This window comes from Coregonus lavaretus, assembly GCF_964263955.1.
Source record: "Coregonus lavaretus genome assembly, chromosome: 27".
Taxonomy (NCBI): Eukaryota; Metazoa; Chordata; class Actinopteri; order Salmoniformes; family Salmonidae; genus Coregonus; species Coregonus lavaretus.
The window spans coordinates 23,624,695-23,635,949 of record NC_140014.1 but is presented as its reverse complement, the minus strand read 5'-3'; the positions used below and the strand labels follow the sequence as shown (position 1 = coordinate 23,635,949).

General features: G+C 41.4%; 3 protein-coding genes across 4 annotated transcripts; 1 reads left to right on the top strand and 2 right to left on the bottom strand.

The window, feature by feature from the left end:
• Positions 1 to 508: 508 nt before the first annotated feature.
• On the top strand, positions 509 to 2,797 carry LOC311102432 (ubiquitin thioesterase OTUB2-like). Its single transcript, XM_084143785.1, has 6 exons — positions 509 to 782; positions 906 to 983; positions 1,416 to 1,534; positions 1,671 to 1,755; positions 1,894 to 2,085; positions 2,411 to 2,797. The coding sequence occupies exons 1-6, from the start codon at positions 780 to 782 to the stop codon at positions 2,618 to 2,620; spliced, it is 687 nt and encodes a 228-aa protein (XP_083999911.1). The 5' UTR covers positions 509 to 779; the 3' UTR covers positions 2,621 to 2,797.
• A 1,537-nt stretch (positions 2,798 to 4,334) lies between these two features.
• ddx24 (DEAD (Asp-Glu-Ala-Asp) box helicase 24) lies at positions 4,335 to 8,825 on the bottom strand. 2 transcript variants are annotated; one of them, XM_084143730.1, is made up of 8 exons: positions 8,708 to 8,825; positions 6,674 to 8,133; positions 6,364 to 6,517; positions 5,543 to 6,055; positions 5,318 to 5,393; positions 5,040 to 5,228; positions 4,788 to 4,917; positions 4,335 to 4,677 (listed from the first exon to the last, which is right to left on the bottom strand). In XM_084143730.1, the coding sequence occupies exons 1-8, from the start codon at positions 8,728 to 8,730 to the stop codon at positions 4,445 to 4,447; spliced, it is 2,778 nt and encodes a 925-aa protein (XP_083999856.1). In that variant the 5' UTR covers positions 8,731 to 8,825; the 3' UTR covers positions 4,335 to 4,444. The 2 variants fall into 2 exon arrangements, with proteins under 2 accessions (XP_083999856.1, XP_083999857.1); XM_084143731.1 differs by having other exon boundaries at positions 8,646 to 8,757.
• A 198-nt stretch (positions 8,826 to 9,023) lies between these two features.
• On the bottom strand, positions 9,024 to 11,152 carry serpina10b (serpin peptidase inhibitor, clade A (alpha-1 antiproteinase, antitrypsin), member 10b). Its single transcript, XM_084143783.1, has 5 exons — positions 11,090 to 11,152; positions 10,168 to 10,811; positions 9,674 to 9,950; positions 9,425 to 9,572; positions 9,024 to 9,302 (listed from the first exon to the last, which is right to left on the bottom strand). The coding sequence occupies exons 2-5, from the start codon at positions 10,760 to 10,762 to the stop codon at positions 9,111 to 9,113; spliced, it is 1,212 nt and encodes a 403-aa protein (XP_083999909.1). The 5' UTR covers positions 10,763 to 10,811; positions 11,090 to 11,152; the 3' UTR covers positions 9,024 to 9,110.
• Between the last annotated feature and the right edge of the window lie 103 nt (positions 11,153 to 11,255).

Sequence of the window (11,255 nt, the reverse complement as noted above, 5' to 3'; positions counted from 1 at the left end):
CTTTGTGGTGAAGTTAAAGTTGCTTATGAAGGAAATTGCTGTGGTTGTAATTCATTTGTACATGAATTTCTCATAAAGCCTAATATAAGATTGATGATTGAAAATTGTTAGGATGAATTCAAATATTCATTTTTTTTATTCCTTGATTTATTTAAAAATATTTTTTATAATGTTCATCTGACAAAATCTCTTTGAAATTATGAATAAAAACAGTTGAAGATGGGTTGTGGTTGTTGTTTTTAAACAATAAGATTGTTGAGTTCAATAGAAAAACATTTACCAAGTTGAGGGAAGTTCATATGATGGTCCTAATCCACCGAAGTTTGAAAATACTACAATGTACAAAGTAGGCCTACACAGACAAATCTAGGCCCACTTATGGATATTTCGGGGGGGGGTTCCTCTGTAACAAAAATAATCAATGTACCAAAGATACTGGTAACTAACCCTTTTGTCTGTGAATGTACTGTCCCTTTAAATACAAAGCACGTGGCAGTTCTAAATATCCGGTTGTTAGGTCATTGTTGTTGTTACTGTTGCTCGAAAATGAAAGAATTCTAGAATGTCTTTCGATGGTATATTTCATTCCACTGTTTGTTGCGTACAACAGAAGTATTTTGCCACGCGCTTATTAGCCTGCGAGACAGGAGGACAATTTGTGGAAACATTTAAATCAGTGTTTCTACTTAGCTATCCATGTTTATCTTAGTAGCATGCTAACCTAGCCTTTATGAAGGTGGACAGAAAATTATTTGACTACTCTTTGAGACGCCTCAAGTATGGTAATGTTATCTTTTAGCAACAAAACATTTTGAACGTAGGAATTAACAAAGCATTACTTTTTACTATTGTCAGTACACTATTTACAGACTTATATTAATTTAGCAAATGACTGTTCTTCACAGACGGACGCACGACAGTTTGTTTCAAGTAGAGAAGAAATATCTACATATCTGCTGGAGGTGGAAGCTGCAAAGTATCGGGTAATAATGCCAATTCATATAGCTAGATAGCCATTGCAAAAGGCTGACAAGAAAGAACATAATGTGAATGATGCTACCTACATACATAAAGCTTTACTTGTCTGCTGTGAGGTCTCTGACTTCTTTGGATAGATATTCCTTGGATATCCTGAAACAAATGTAATGAAATGACACTAAATCAGGAAACTGTAAAAAAGAAAGTGTTACCATTACATTTACATTTAAGTCATTTAGCAGACGCTCTTATCCAGAGCGACTTACAGGAGCAATTAGGGTTAAGTGCCTTGCTCAAGGCATACATTATATGGACTAATTAGTTAGTCAAATCAGATGTATTAAATAAAACATAAGACAGGCTGGTGAAATTAAATTACTTGTTACTGTTTTTGAATTTGTCAAATTCACAGACATCTCTTCTCTTCTGTTTTGAAGGACATTTGCAGCCAGTATAAGTACATGCGAAAAATCAGGGGAGATGGCAATTGCTTTTACAGAGCCCTATGCTTTGGACATCTGGAATCATTGTTACAAAATGACAGAGCTTTGCAAAGGTAAATTCCTTCCTATGCATAGCCTTCGCCATGTGCATTCGTAGAATGTTTTGGATTCCAAAATGTGCCTTTGCCTGTGTGTGGCTTTTCCACTTCCAAATAATGGAGGAATATGTATAATTTCTCTATTTCTCAGATTCAAAGAAACAGTGATACAAAGTGGCAGAGAGTTATTGGCTGCAGGCTTTGATGAGAGCTCTTTCAAAGACTTGCTCGACATGGTAAATTTACATTTATCTACCTTGGTACTATTTTCTAAAATCAAATATTGCATTTTCACAATAATAACCATCAGACTCATGTAATTGAAGCCTGTTGATTAATTACAAGGGTTAGTTATCGAACAGTTCATCTTTTAGTTTTTAGGTGTTCTGGAACAATGTGAAGCTGATGAGCATGGTGACACATTGCTCCAGCTCTTTAATGAGCAAACTACCTCTGACAGTATGGTGCAATACCTCAGGCTGCTCACCTCAGCCTACCTGCAAAACCATGCCGACTTCTTCAGCCACTTTGTGGAGGCACCCAGTCTCAAGGTTTACTGCACTCAGGTCAGTATGAGTTGCGCTCAATACCATATTGATGTCATCTCCTGTTTAATATGCTATGTAAGTGTGCCTGGTGCTGCTGATTTTCTCTGTAGACAATCAGACCTAGTCTCAAGGAGTTTCGCCACTCAAAACTAGTGTCTGAAAGTGTTTTGCTGCTCTCTAGTGGTGGTGCAATACATTGAAAGGAAATGGGGTGTATAGGGACCACTCATTGACATCACAATTTTTGGTAACTGATCAACCAATCAACATTTGTACTGACCACACAGCATTCTGTTTCTGCATGGGTAGATACTTACATAATGTCCATTCTTGACTTATCCAGGAAGTGGAAACCATGGCAATGGAGTGTGACCACGTAGATATCCTGGCTCTGTCGGAGGCCTTAGGAGTTAGCATCCACATTGCTTCCGTGGAGGGGGGAGACGGACAGCGTCTGGCCCACCACACCATTCCAGAGGGAACCGAGCCCTCCCTACACCTCCTCTACAAAACAGCCCACTATGACATTCTCTACCCACATCATTGCCATTGAGGGGGCTGATAAAGGACTCCACTTATCTCAGGTTTACAGGTAGTTTAGTGTTAAAATACATTATTAAGAAGAGTTTCTCAAACAAAACTGTTTTTAGCATTGTTTTGTAATATAAAGTGCATTCGGAAAGTATTCAGACCCCTTGACCTTTTCCACATTGTTACATTACAGCCTTATTCTAAAATTGATTAAATTAATGTCTCAATCTACATACAACATACAATACCCCATAATGACAAAGCGAAAACAGGTTTAGAAATGTTTGCAAACGTATTAAAAAAACTAAACAAATACTTTATTTATTCTGACGCTTTGCTATGGGACTCAAAATTGAGCTCAGGTGCATCCTGTTTCCATTGATCATCCTTGAGATGTTTCTACAACTTAATTGGAGTCCACCTGTGGTAAACTCAATTGATTGGACATGATTTGGAAAGGCACACACCTGTCTATATAAGGTCCCACATGACAGTGCATGGCAGAGCAAAAACCAAGCCGAGGTCAAAGGAATTGTCCGTAGAACTCCAAGACAGGATTGTGTTGAGGCACACATCTGGGGAAGGGTACCAAAAAATGTCTGCAACACAGTGGCCTCCATCATTCTTAAATGGAAGACGTTTGGAAACACCAAGACTCTTCCTAGAGCTGGCCGCCCGGCCAAACTGAGCAATCAGGGGGAAAAGGGCAATGGTCAGGGAGGTGACCAAGAACCCAATGGTCACTTTGACAGAGCTCCAGAGTTCCTCTATGGAGATGGGAAAACCTTCCAGAAGGACAACCATCTCTGCAACACTCCACCAATCAGGCCTTTATGGTAGAGTGGCCGGACGGAAGCCACTCTTCAGTAAAAGGCACATGACAGCCCGCTTGGAGTTTGCCAAAAGGCAGCTAAAGGACTCTCAGACCATGAAAAACAATATTCTCTGGTCTGATGAAACCAAGATTGAACTCATTGGCCTGAATGCCAAGCGTCACGTCTGGAGGAAACCTGGCACCATCCCTACGGTGAAGTATGGTGGTGGCAGGGAGACTAGTCAGGATTGAGGGAAAGATGAACGGAGCAGATCCTTGATGAAAACCTGCTCCAGAGCGCTCAGGACCTCAGACTGGGGAGAAGGTTCACCTTCCAACAGGACAACAACCCTAAGCACACAGCCAAGACAACGCAGGAGTGGCTTCGGGACAAGTCTCTGAATGTCCTTGAGTGGCCCAGCCAGAGCCCGGACTTGAACCCGATCGAACATCTCTAGAGAGACCTGAAAATAGCTGTGTAGCGACGCTCCCCATCCAACCTGACAGAGCTTGAGAGGATCTGTAGAGAATGGGAGAAACTCCCCAAATACAGGTGTGCCAAGCTTGTAGCGTCATACCCAAGAAGACTCGAGGCTGTAATCGCTGCCAAAGGTGCTTCAACAAAGTACTGAGTAAAGGGTCTGAATACTTATGTAAATGTAAATGTAATATTTCAGCTTTTTATAAATTTGATAACATTTCTAAAAACCTGTTTTTGCTTTATCATTGAGGTATTGTGTGTAGATTGATGAGGAAAACAACCAATTTAATCCATTTTAGAATGAGGCTGTAACGTAACAAAATGTGGAAAAAGTCAAGGGGTCTGAATACTTTCCGAATGCACTGTACAGTAAACTCACGCGGTAGACTCCGCTCCACTTTCTTGAATGCCCCCCCCCCAAAAAAAACAACACAACTGATATCTCTTAAAATCATTTTATGTGAAATGTTTACAATAATTGCACTGTATCTCAATTTATAAAAATTCAATCTCAGACATTCTAATTGAGACGACACTAATTTTTAACACTTCTACTGCTGTTTCTTTTGTTTCTGTATTTTCTTCTGATTGGAGACACTGGTCAAGGCCGTTTCCAAACCATGTAGGGGCATGTTGGGCAGGGAGAGCTTACCCATCTGTGTGGGGTACTTGGTCTTCATCACATTCTTGAATACAGGCTGAGAAATCAGGTGTTTCAGGTGCTTCTTCATGCCCTTCACCATCTTCTGCTGCTGCCTGTCGTCTTCCTCATCCTTCCTCCCCCCTGAAAAAACAAAATGTCACTGATCTATTGATGGAAGTCCCTTTTATGTCTGGGTTTCTCATGAGGCAACCTCCCACTCCTAGATAACTCATTTAATTATGTAGTCTTACCAAGCAAAACATCATCATCAAGATCCACCTCCAGAGCTTCTGCTGCTTGCTTAAACCAAGAGTTGTGCTGCTTCTCTCTGCTATTGTGGAATTCAATCTTCTCTATCTTCCTGGCCATGTTGACTCGCTCCTGTCAAGGCAGACAAAACATTGTACCATATTTCATATTATGAAAAATAAGTAAATATGTGCAGCTCCTAGCTCAGATTGACCATCATGTGATCAAATACAGGTGCCTGGCTAGGTGCCTACCTTGATGGCAGCCATGCACTTGCTCTGTATGGGAAACATGGGAACCTCCTCATCCTTTCCCAGAGCTCTGTAGATTTTCTTGAAGTTCATCATGTCATCTGGCCCAACCAGGAGCAAACTGAGACCCTCTTTGGTGGCTCGTGCTGTCCTACCACTGCGGTGGACATAAGTCTCTGACGTCCTTGGAACCTGGGACACACAAGAATGTTCTTAATTTAAGGAATAACTGTTAGAGACAAAGTATGACAGGAAGCCACCAAAGGTGTCAAAAGGCATACCTGGTAATGAATGACGTGTTGAACATTTGGAATGTCAAGCCCTCTTGCCGCCACATCAGTTGTCAGGAGCACACAGCTGTAAATATCAATGTGTACTATAGTTAAAATAGTTTATGGTACAGATGTATTTGCTGACCCACTCAAGGCTAATCCAATTCATAACTCAAAACCGATATGGATAATAACTAGCCTGCAGCATTTCCATGTACTTTTTCTACGCCTCACCTCTCCCTCTCAGCGAACCTCTCAAGGTTCTTTAGGCGCTGCTTCTGGTGCATGTTGGCATGCAGTGGCAGTGGAGTACGGTCCAAGATGACCAGCAGAGAGTTAAGCCGCTTGATGCAGTCAATACTGTTGGCAAACACCATAGTCCGGCCTGGATACTGGAGCAAGAAGTAGTACAGGAAGAAATCCTTCTCTTCCTTTTCACAGTGTATCCGTCTCTCAGTCAGGGTCTCGACTGTAGCCTCCTTCCGGGTCAGATCAATGACTTTAGGCTTGGACCTGATCCCCACTTTCTCCATAAGGACCTCCAGCTTGCTCCTCTGGTCCACCTTCTTGCCCTTCTTCTGTAGGACACGGGTGGGCAAGCTGTGGGCCATGGTCAGGGTGGCGGAGAACACAAATGTCTGCCTCTTTGGGTTGAACTGGACAGTGTTCAGCATCTCCAGCAGACTTTCCAGCTCAGCAAAATGGCCTCTTTCCACCATGCGGTCTGCTTCGTCAATGACTAGGCACCTATGAAGAAACATTTTTTTTTACTGATGCTTTACAATCATGACTGGTATGAAGCAAAAATGTTACTTTCCAGGCCAGATATGGACAAACATCTGCATTGAACATGCATTATACCAACTATTTAAACACACTACTGATTAAATTGACGCTACCAAAACAAATAGCTTCAGCTCACACCCTGACTTCCTGATTTCTTACTGTTTTTGTTTACTTGTATGTGCTGTGTACGTAATTCAGCTTTTAGTTGCCAAGTACGGCCTACATGTAATGTAATGTCATAAAACTACACTTTTTAAAAATGTATATACCTTAGCTGCCTTAGGTTCACCAGATGTGGATGCCTCTCTTTGATCATCTCCCACAGGCGTCCTGGAGTGGCAATGATGATCTCAGGTCTGCGTTTCAGCATCCTGATCTGTTTCTGCTGAGCCATTCCACCGACCACAATCGCTGTTTTTATACCTGTACACAGGAACAAATCAGTTGAATCTATTCATTTAAATAGGTTTGTGGAATCTCATTCAAATCTGATTCTTGAAAGCCCACACCTACTTCATGAATAGGGTAATCCCAATTTTTTTTATGAATCAGTGGCTTCTCACTGCCTTTAGCACTCACCAGTAAACTTAGCCACAGCATCAATGTGATGTTTCACCTGTACAGCCAGCTCCCTGGTCGGGCAGAGAACCAATCCTAACAATGGCTGTTTCTCACTGACTTTCAGAGTCTCTTCTTCTGCTGTGTTGTCAAATTCAAACTCCATATTCTCAATGACTTTGACGCACCCTATCTGTTCAGAGTCACTCTCATCCTCGTCCTCCTGATATATTTCTTCATCATTCTCCTCCTCCTCAATTGTTTTTTCGTCATCCTCAATTATTTCTTTGTCATCAGCAGCATCTTTGTCTTCCTCTGCTACATCTTCACTCCCCTGCTCTTGTGGATCTTCCTGCTCTGTGGTTTCCTCAGTGACCTCATTGCTGGTGTCAATGGAAATACATGTCTCAGTCTCTACAGATTCCTCCACTGTCGGCAGGTACAGGCTTTCCACCTGTGTTCCTGGCTCAGTCTGGCCATCTGTCGCCCCCTCACTTTCATCTGCTCCCTTCTTCCACTCCAGGATATGATGGATCATGGGGATGCCGAAAGACAGCGTCTTACCACTACCCGTCTCGGCTGCCCCAACAATGTCCATATGGTCTCTGATAGCAGGTGGCAATGCCAGAGCTTGAATGGCCGTGGGTGATCCGAACCCTAGACTGCTCAGTGCCTTCAACACTTGGTCAGGGACAAACAGATCCTTCCACGCTGTCACATCTGAGTTTTGGTCAGAACCAGAGCGTGCCGCGTTGGTCCAATTCTTTGCTTTCTTTTTGGAGAGTTTAGACACTTTGCCTTGAGGGGGTAACTCTGTCTGTGACTCTGGGACTGTCTGCTTTTCTACCTTTCTTTTCTTCCTCTTTTTGCCATCAGTCTTTGTATTGTTTGATTGTGGCTGAGCATCCTCAGGACACATAACAGCATCTTGTAAGACAGTTTCTTCAGGGGCTTTCTCCTCTTCCTCCTTGACCACAATGTTCTCTGAACCATTTTTAAGGTTTTGGACTTTGTCACTCACCTCCTCACTTTTCACTTTACTGTCCGCAGAAATGTCATCCTGTGTGGTTGGATCATTTTGTTGGGTTGTTTTCTTTTTATTCTTCTTCCTAGCTGGTTTTTCAGACGTTTCATTTTCGTAACTACCTCCCTCACATACCTCCTTTTGTTTCCCTCCATCCTTATCTCTCTCACTAGCCTTTCTTTTCTTAGCTTTTTTCTTTTCTTTTCTTTCTTTTCTCTTCTTTTTATATTTGTCTGCTTTAGCTTCTGCTTTAGCTTCTTCCTTGGCAGAGTCTATTAGGCGGTAGTCTGTCAGCTCCTCAAAACAGACCAGTCCCCCCATGCCCTCTTCTGAGAAGAGACTGGGGTCCAGTTCTACTGCTTTCCAGCTGCCCTTCACATGGATCCCCCGTTTGGCTGACTTCGTCCTAGAGAAAGGGCGCATATTTTTCATCTGACTCCCGTTGGGCTTCATTTTCCTATGAATAGATAACAGTTCCATTGTTAATATGATTAAGACTACATTCATGATCAACAGTAAAATGAACAGTTCTGTGTATTCCAATTGGATATTTTGATCTTAGTACAGTACAAGGAGCAAGCTAGATTGTTATAAAAAGTGTCCTTATACCAAAGCGTGTAGCTGAAGTAGCTAGCCATAAGCAAACTAGTTAGCTATGATGACAACAAACGCATCAGTTGTAGCTAGCAGCTATCGGTAGATAAAACCCCTTGGATTTCTGTATTCTAACTGGTACGTGCTATAGCTGATTAAAACAAATGGAATAAAGGGAACTATTCACTATCTAATTCACTGAAAGGTGTAGCCTAGCTAGCCAGTCTGACACATTAGATAGAAAAACATCAGCATGGTAGCTAGCTACTTTATAGCTGTCCACATGAAACACTCCGCACCACAAATGGATTAATATTCAATAAAGTTCCATGAAATATAGCTGCATAAAAAGATTGACAAATAAATATAAAGTACCTTTGACTGTTTACAGGAATTTCCTCTGATAAGAATTAATCACACGACTTGATTGGACTCACGTATGACACGAGGACGCAGCCATGGCACTTGTGATCACGTGGTTTGAAAAACTTTATTAGTAACCATTTAGTTTGAGCAGAGAGCAGTGTTGCTGGAATGTGAGTCTGAGGTGATGAAGACATTAACAAAGCAGATCTTACATATTATCTATGAAAAGGTTATCTATACTGTAACATTAATTGGACTCTAATGTTGGTCATATTTGCGTCATTTTTTAGATAATATGTGATTCATGCCTTTAATTTAAGGACTCAGGCAGGGTTGATATGTTCAGGTTGCTGTCTTTATATTAGGAAGATCACCAAACCAGTTGAATATCTGTTCACCTTTTAATACATACAAATGGAACATATTACATGTACAACACCTCTCCAGACACCAAATGCACAGTACTCATTACAGTCAGTTTTTGGTGGGGTCAATCACTCTGCCCATGAACAACAAGCTGTTAGTGACCTCATGGTAGATAAAAAAGAAGAAGGGTCGGTTGACGATGAAAGAAGAGGGTAAGGCGTATCCAGTTATGGTGCCTTCTGTGGCAGCGGCTGCAGTGGTGCCTCTCTCATCCACCTCGATCACTGCCTTGTGCAACACCTGTAACCACATTATCATTGCAATAATATGTTATTTGTTATTAATCCACAGTGTGTAATTTAATTGTATATTTCTCAATTGATCCAGATGGAAATTGGTTAAGGCCTGTTAATCCAACTGACCTCTGACACCTTCAGGCCTGGGTCTCTGCTCAACCTAGTGAGGTTAGCGGTGTCATGGAAGATACTGGATATACCCAAATCTTGAAGGATGTTGTGCATGGCGTAGGATTGCGCCATCTTGAATTTGGGCAGTTGAACTTCCAGTTTCCTGTGAAAAAACAGACAACTTTCATACAATACGGAACTCTTACAAAACCTATGCAATTTTGCAATGTTTCATCACAAAATACACTTGACTTTTCTATCTACATTTCTTTCAGGTTTTTGATCCAGCTGAGGAATCTCTCAGCTGTGATCTCGTCATCTATTGTGGTATAATCCAGGCCTTTGTTGGGTAGCAGAATAAGCATTGAAACGCCCTTCCGGTATGGTAGCTTCAGCACCTTGGCGTTCAGAGGAATGTCATCCATTGTGTAGAACTTATCCTCCATACTAAACATCATGGGCACCTGGACAATGTTGTAGTTGTCAATAAAGAAACGTTCATTTTCTGTGTGATTGGGGTTGAAGGGCATCTGCCATTCACCTAAATTCAAAATATGACAAAGCATATTTATTGGGAAGAAAATGTGTTAATGTGGTATTTTAGGCAATGCAATTTAACTTTGAATAAGATATACTGATGGGATGCAATTATGGTAGACCCAAGTCTAAACTAAACGTACTAACTAGTAAAATGTAATGTTTTTTAAGTGATATGGTAGAACTGCTTAAATCAGAGAATTCATGACATAGCTGCTCACCCTGAAAAAAAATGGTGTTGATGAGCATGAGTTTGGTAAGTGGATCCAAGTTAGAGACCACCTCCTTGACTTTGTTACCAGTCTTTCTCATGATGTAGTCATTGATCAGGGCAACGCTAGCTTTTCTATCTGCAAAGTCAACATTTTTGATGTCAGCGTTGAAGAATTTCTTGATCTGGTCACTGTAGTCTCTCTCTACCTCAAACGTTAGCCGGACGAAGAGGGCGGTGCTCTGGTCAAGTTTCAATGATCCATCTTGTGTGATGTTCCCTTGGAGTTGTTGGAAGAGTTCTGGAATTATATCTGGCTGGTTGTCCCGATCTAGGTGGGCCAGGTTGAGCCCCTTCAGTATCTGGTCTCGTGTGGGACCCTGTGCTGCCATGGAGAGGGTGGCAAAAGCTGTGGATATGCTCAGGGGTGAGAAAAATATGTTATTATCATGGTAACCAGCAATCTTCCTGTAGAGATTCATAGCAAAGTCCATGTTCTTGAAGGTCAGGTCTGTGATGTTGGGGCTCCGCTCTTGAGTTTGGTAGACAGGGGTGAGGGTGCAGACATAGGTCAGGAGGAAAAGGAGTTCCACCTTCATCATCATAGTTCTTTGGTGACTTATGTGATCCAACCTGCAATAGTACTTATAAGTCCTATGGGCAAATTGCAAGAGATAGGTTTGGTATCAATTACTAATGCATTGTATCAGGAATCATACACAAAGTAAACTGAGACAGAAACAATTTCAATTGAGTAATTTCAAAAGAAATGTCAGCCAATTTTGTTCGCTATTTAGGGGTTTTCAAAATCACAACTCTCAAATAAGATTGTCACATTTCAACAAAGCAACACTGTGTATCTTATCTAATAGACCTACTGTATATACATATATTATTACAAATAGTTATATACTTCTCAATAACAGACCTACCTTTCAGCTTGGGTATCAGCAAGATATGTCAAAACCCTCCATTTACTATTTGGGGAGACAAAGTGCAAGTGTGCCTTTAGGGTTATCTATTAACTATGGGCTAGGGTTACTCAAACTGTTAAAGTCTGTTATTTTGGTTGATTTAAAAATGAATTTGGTACTAACA

Bases quoted from the DNA above. Each gene is read 5' to 3' on its own strand.
- LOC311102432 (XM_084143785.1), top strand. The intron at 1,756-1,893 runs GTAAATTTACAT...TTCATCTTTTAG, and splicing joins TCAAAGACTTGCTCGACATG to TTTTTAGGTGTTCTGGAACA. The intron at 2,086-2,410 runs GTCAGTATGAGT...TGACTTATCCAG, and splicing joins TCAAGGTTTACTGCACTCAG to GAAGTGGAAACCATGGCAAT.
- ddx24 (XM_084143730.1), bottom strand. From the start codon at position 8,730: ATGGCTGCGTCCTCGTGTCATAC. The intron at 6,056-6,363 runs GTATATACATTT...GTTTCTTCATAG, and splicing joins GTGAACCTAAGGCAGCTAAG to GTGCCTAGTCATTGACGAAG. The intron at 5,394-5,542 runs GTGAGGCGTAGA...TGATATTTACAG, and splicing joins AGGTTCGCTGAGAGGGAGAG to CTGTGTGCTCCTGACAACTG.
- serpina10b (XM_084143783.1), bottom strand. From the start codon at position 10,762: ATGATGATGAAGGTGGAACTCCTTTTCCTCCTGACCTATGTCTGCACC. The intron at 9,951-10,167 runs GTGAGCAGCTAT...TTTTGAATTTAG, and splicing joins CAACACCATTTTTTTTCAGG to GTGAATGGCAGATGCCCTTC. The intron at 9,573-9,673 runs GTAGATAGAAAA...GTTTTTTCACAG, and splicing joins ATCAAAAACCTGAAAGAAAT to GAAACTGGAAGTTCAACTGC.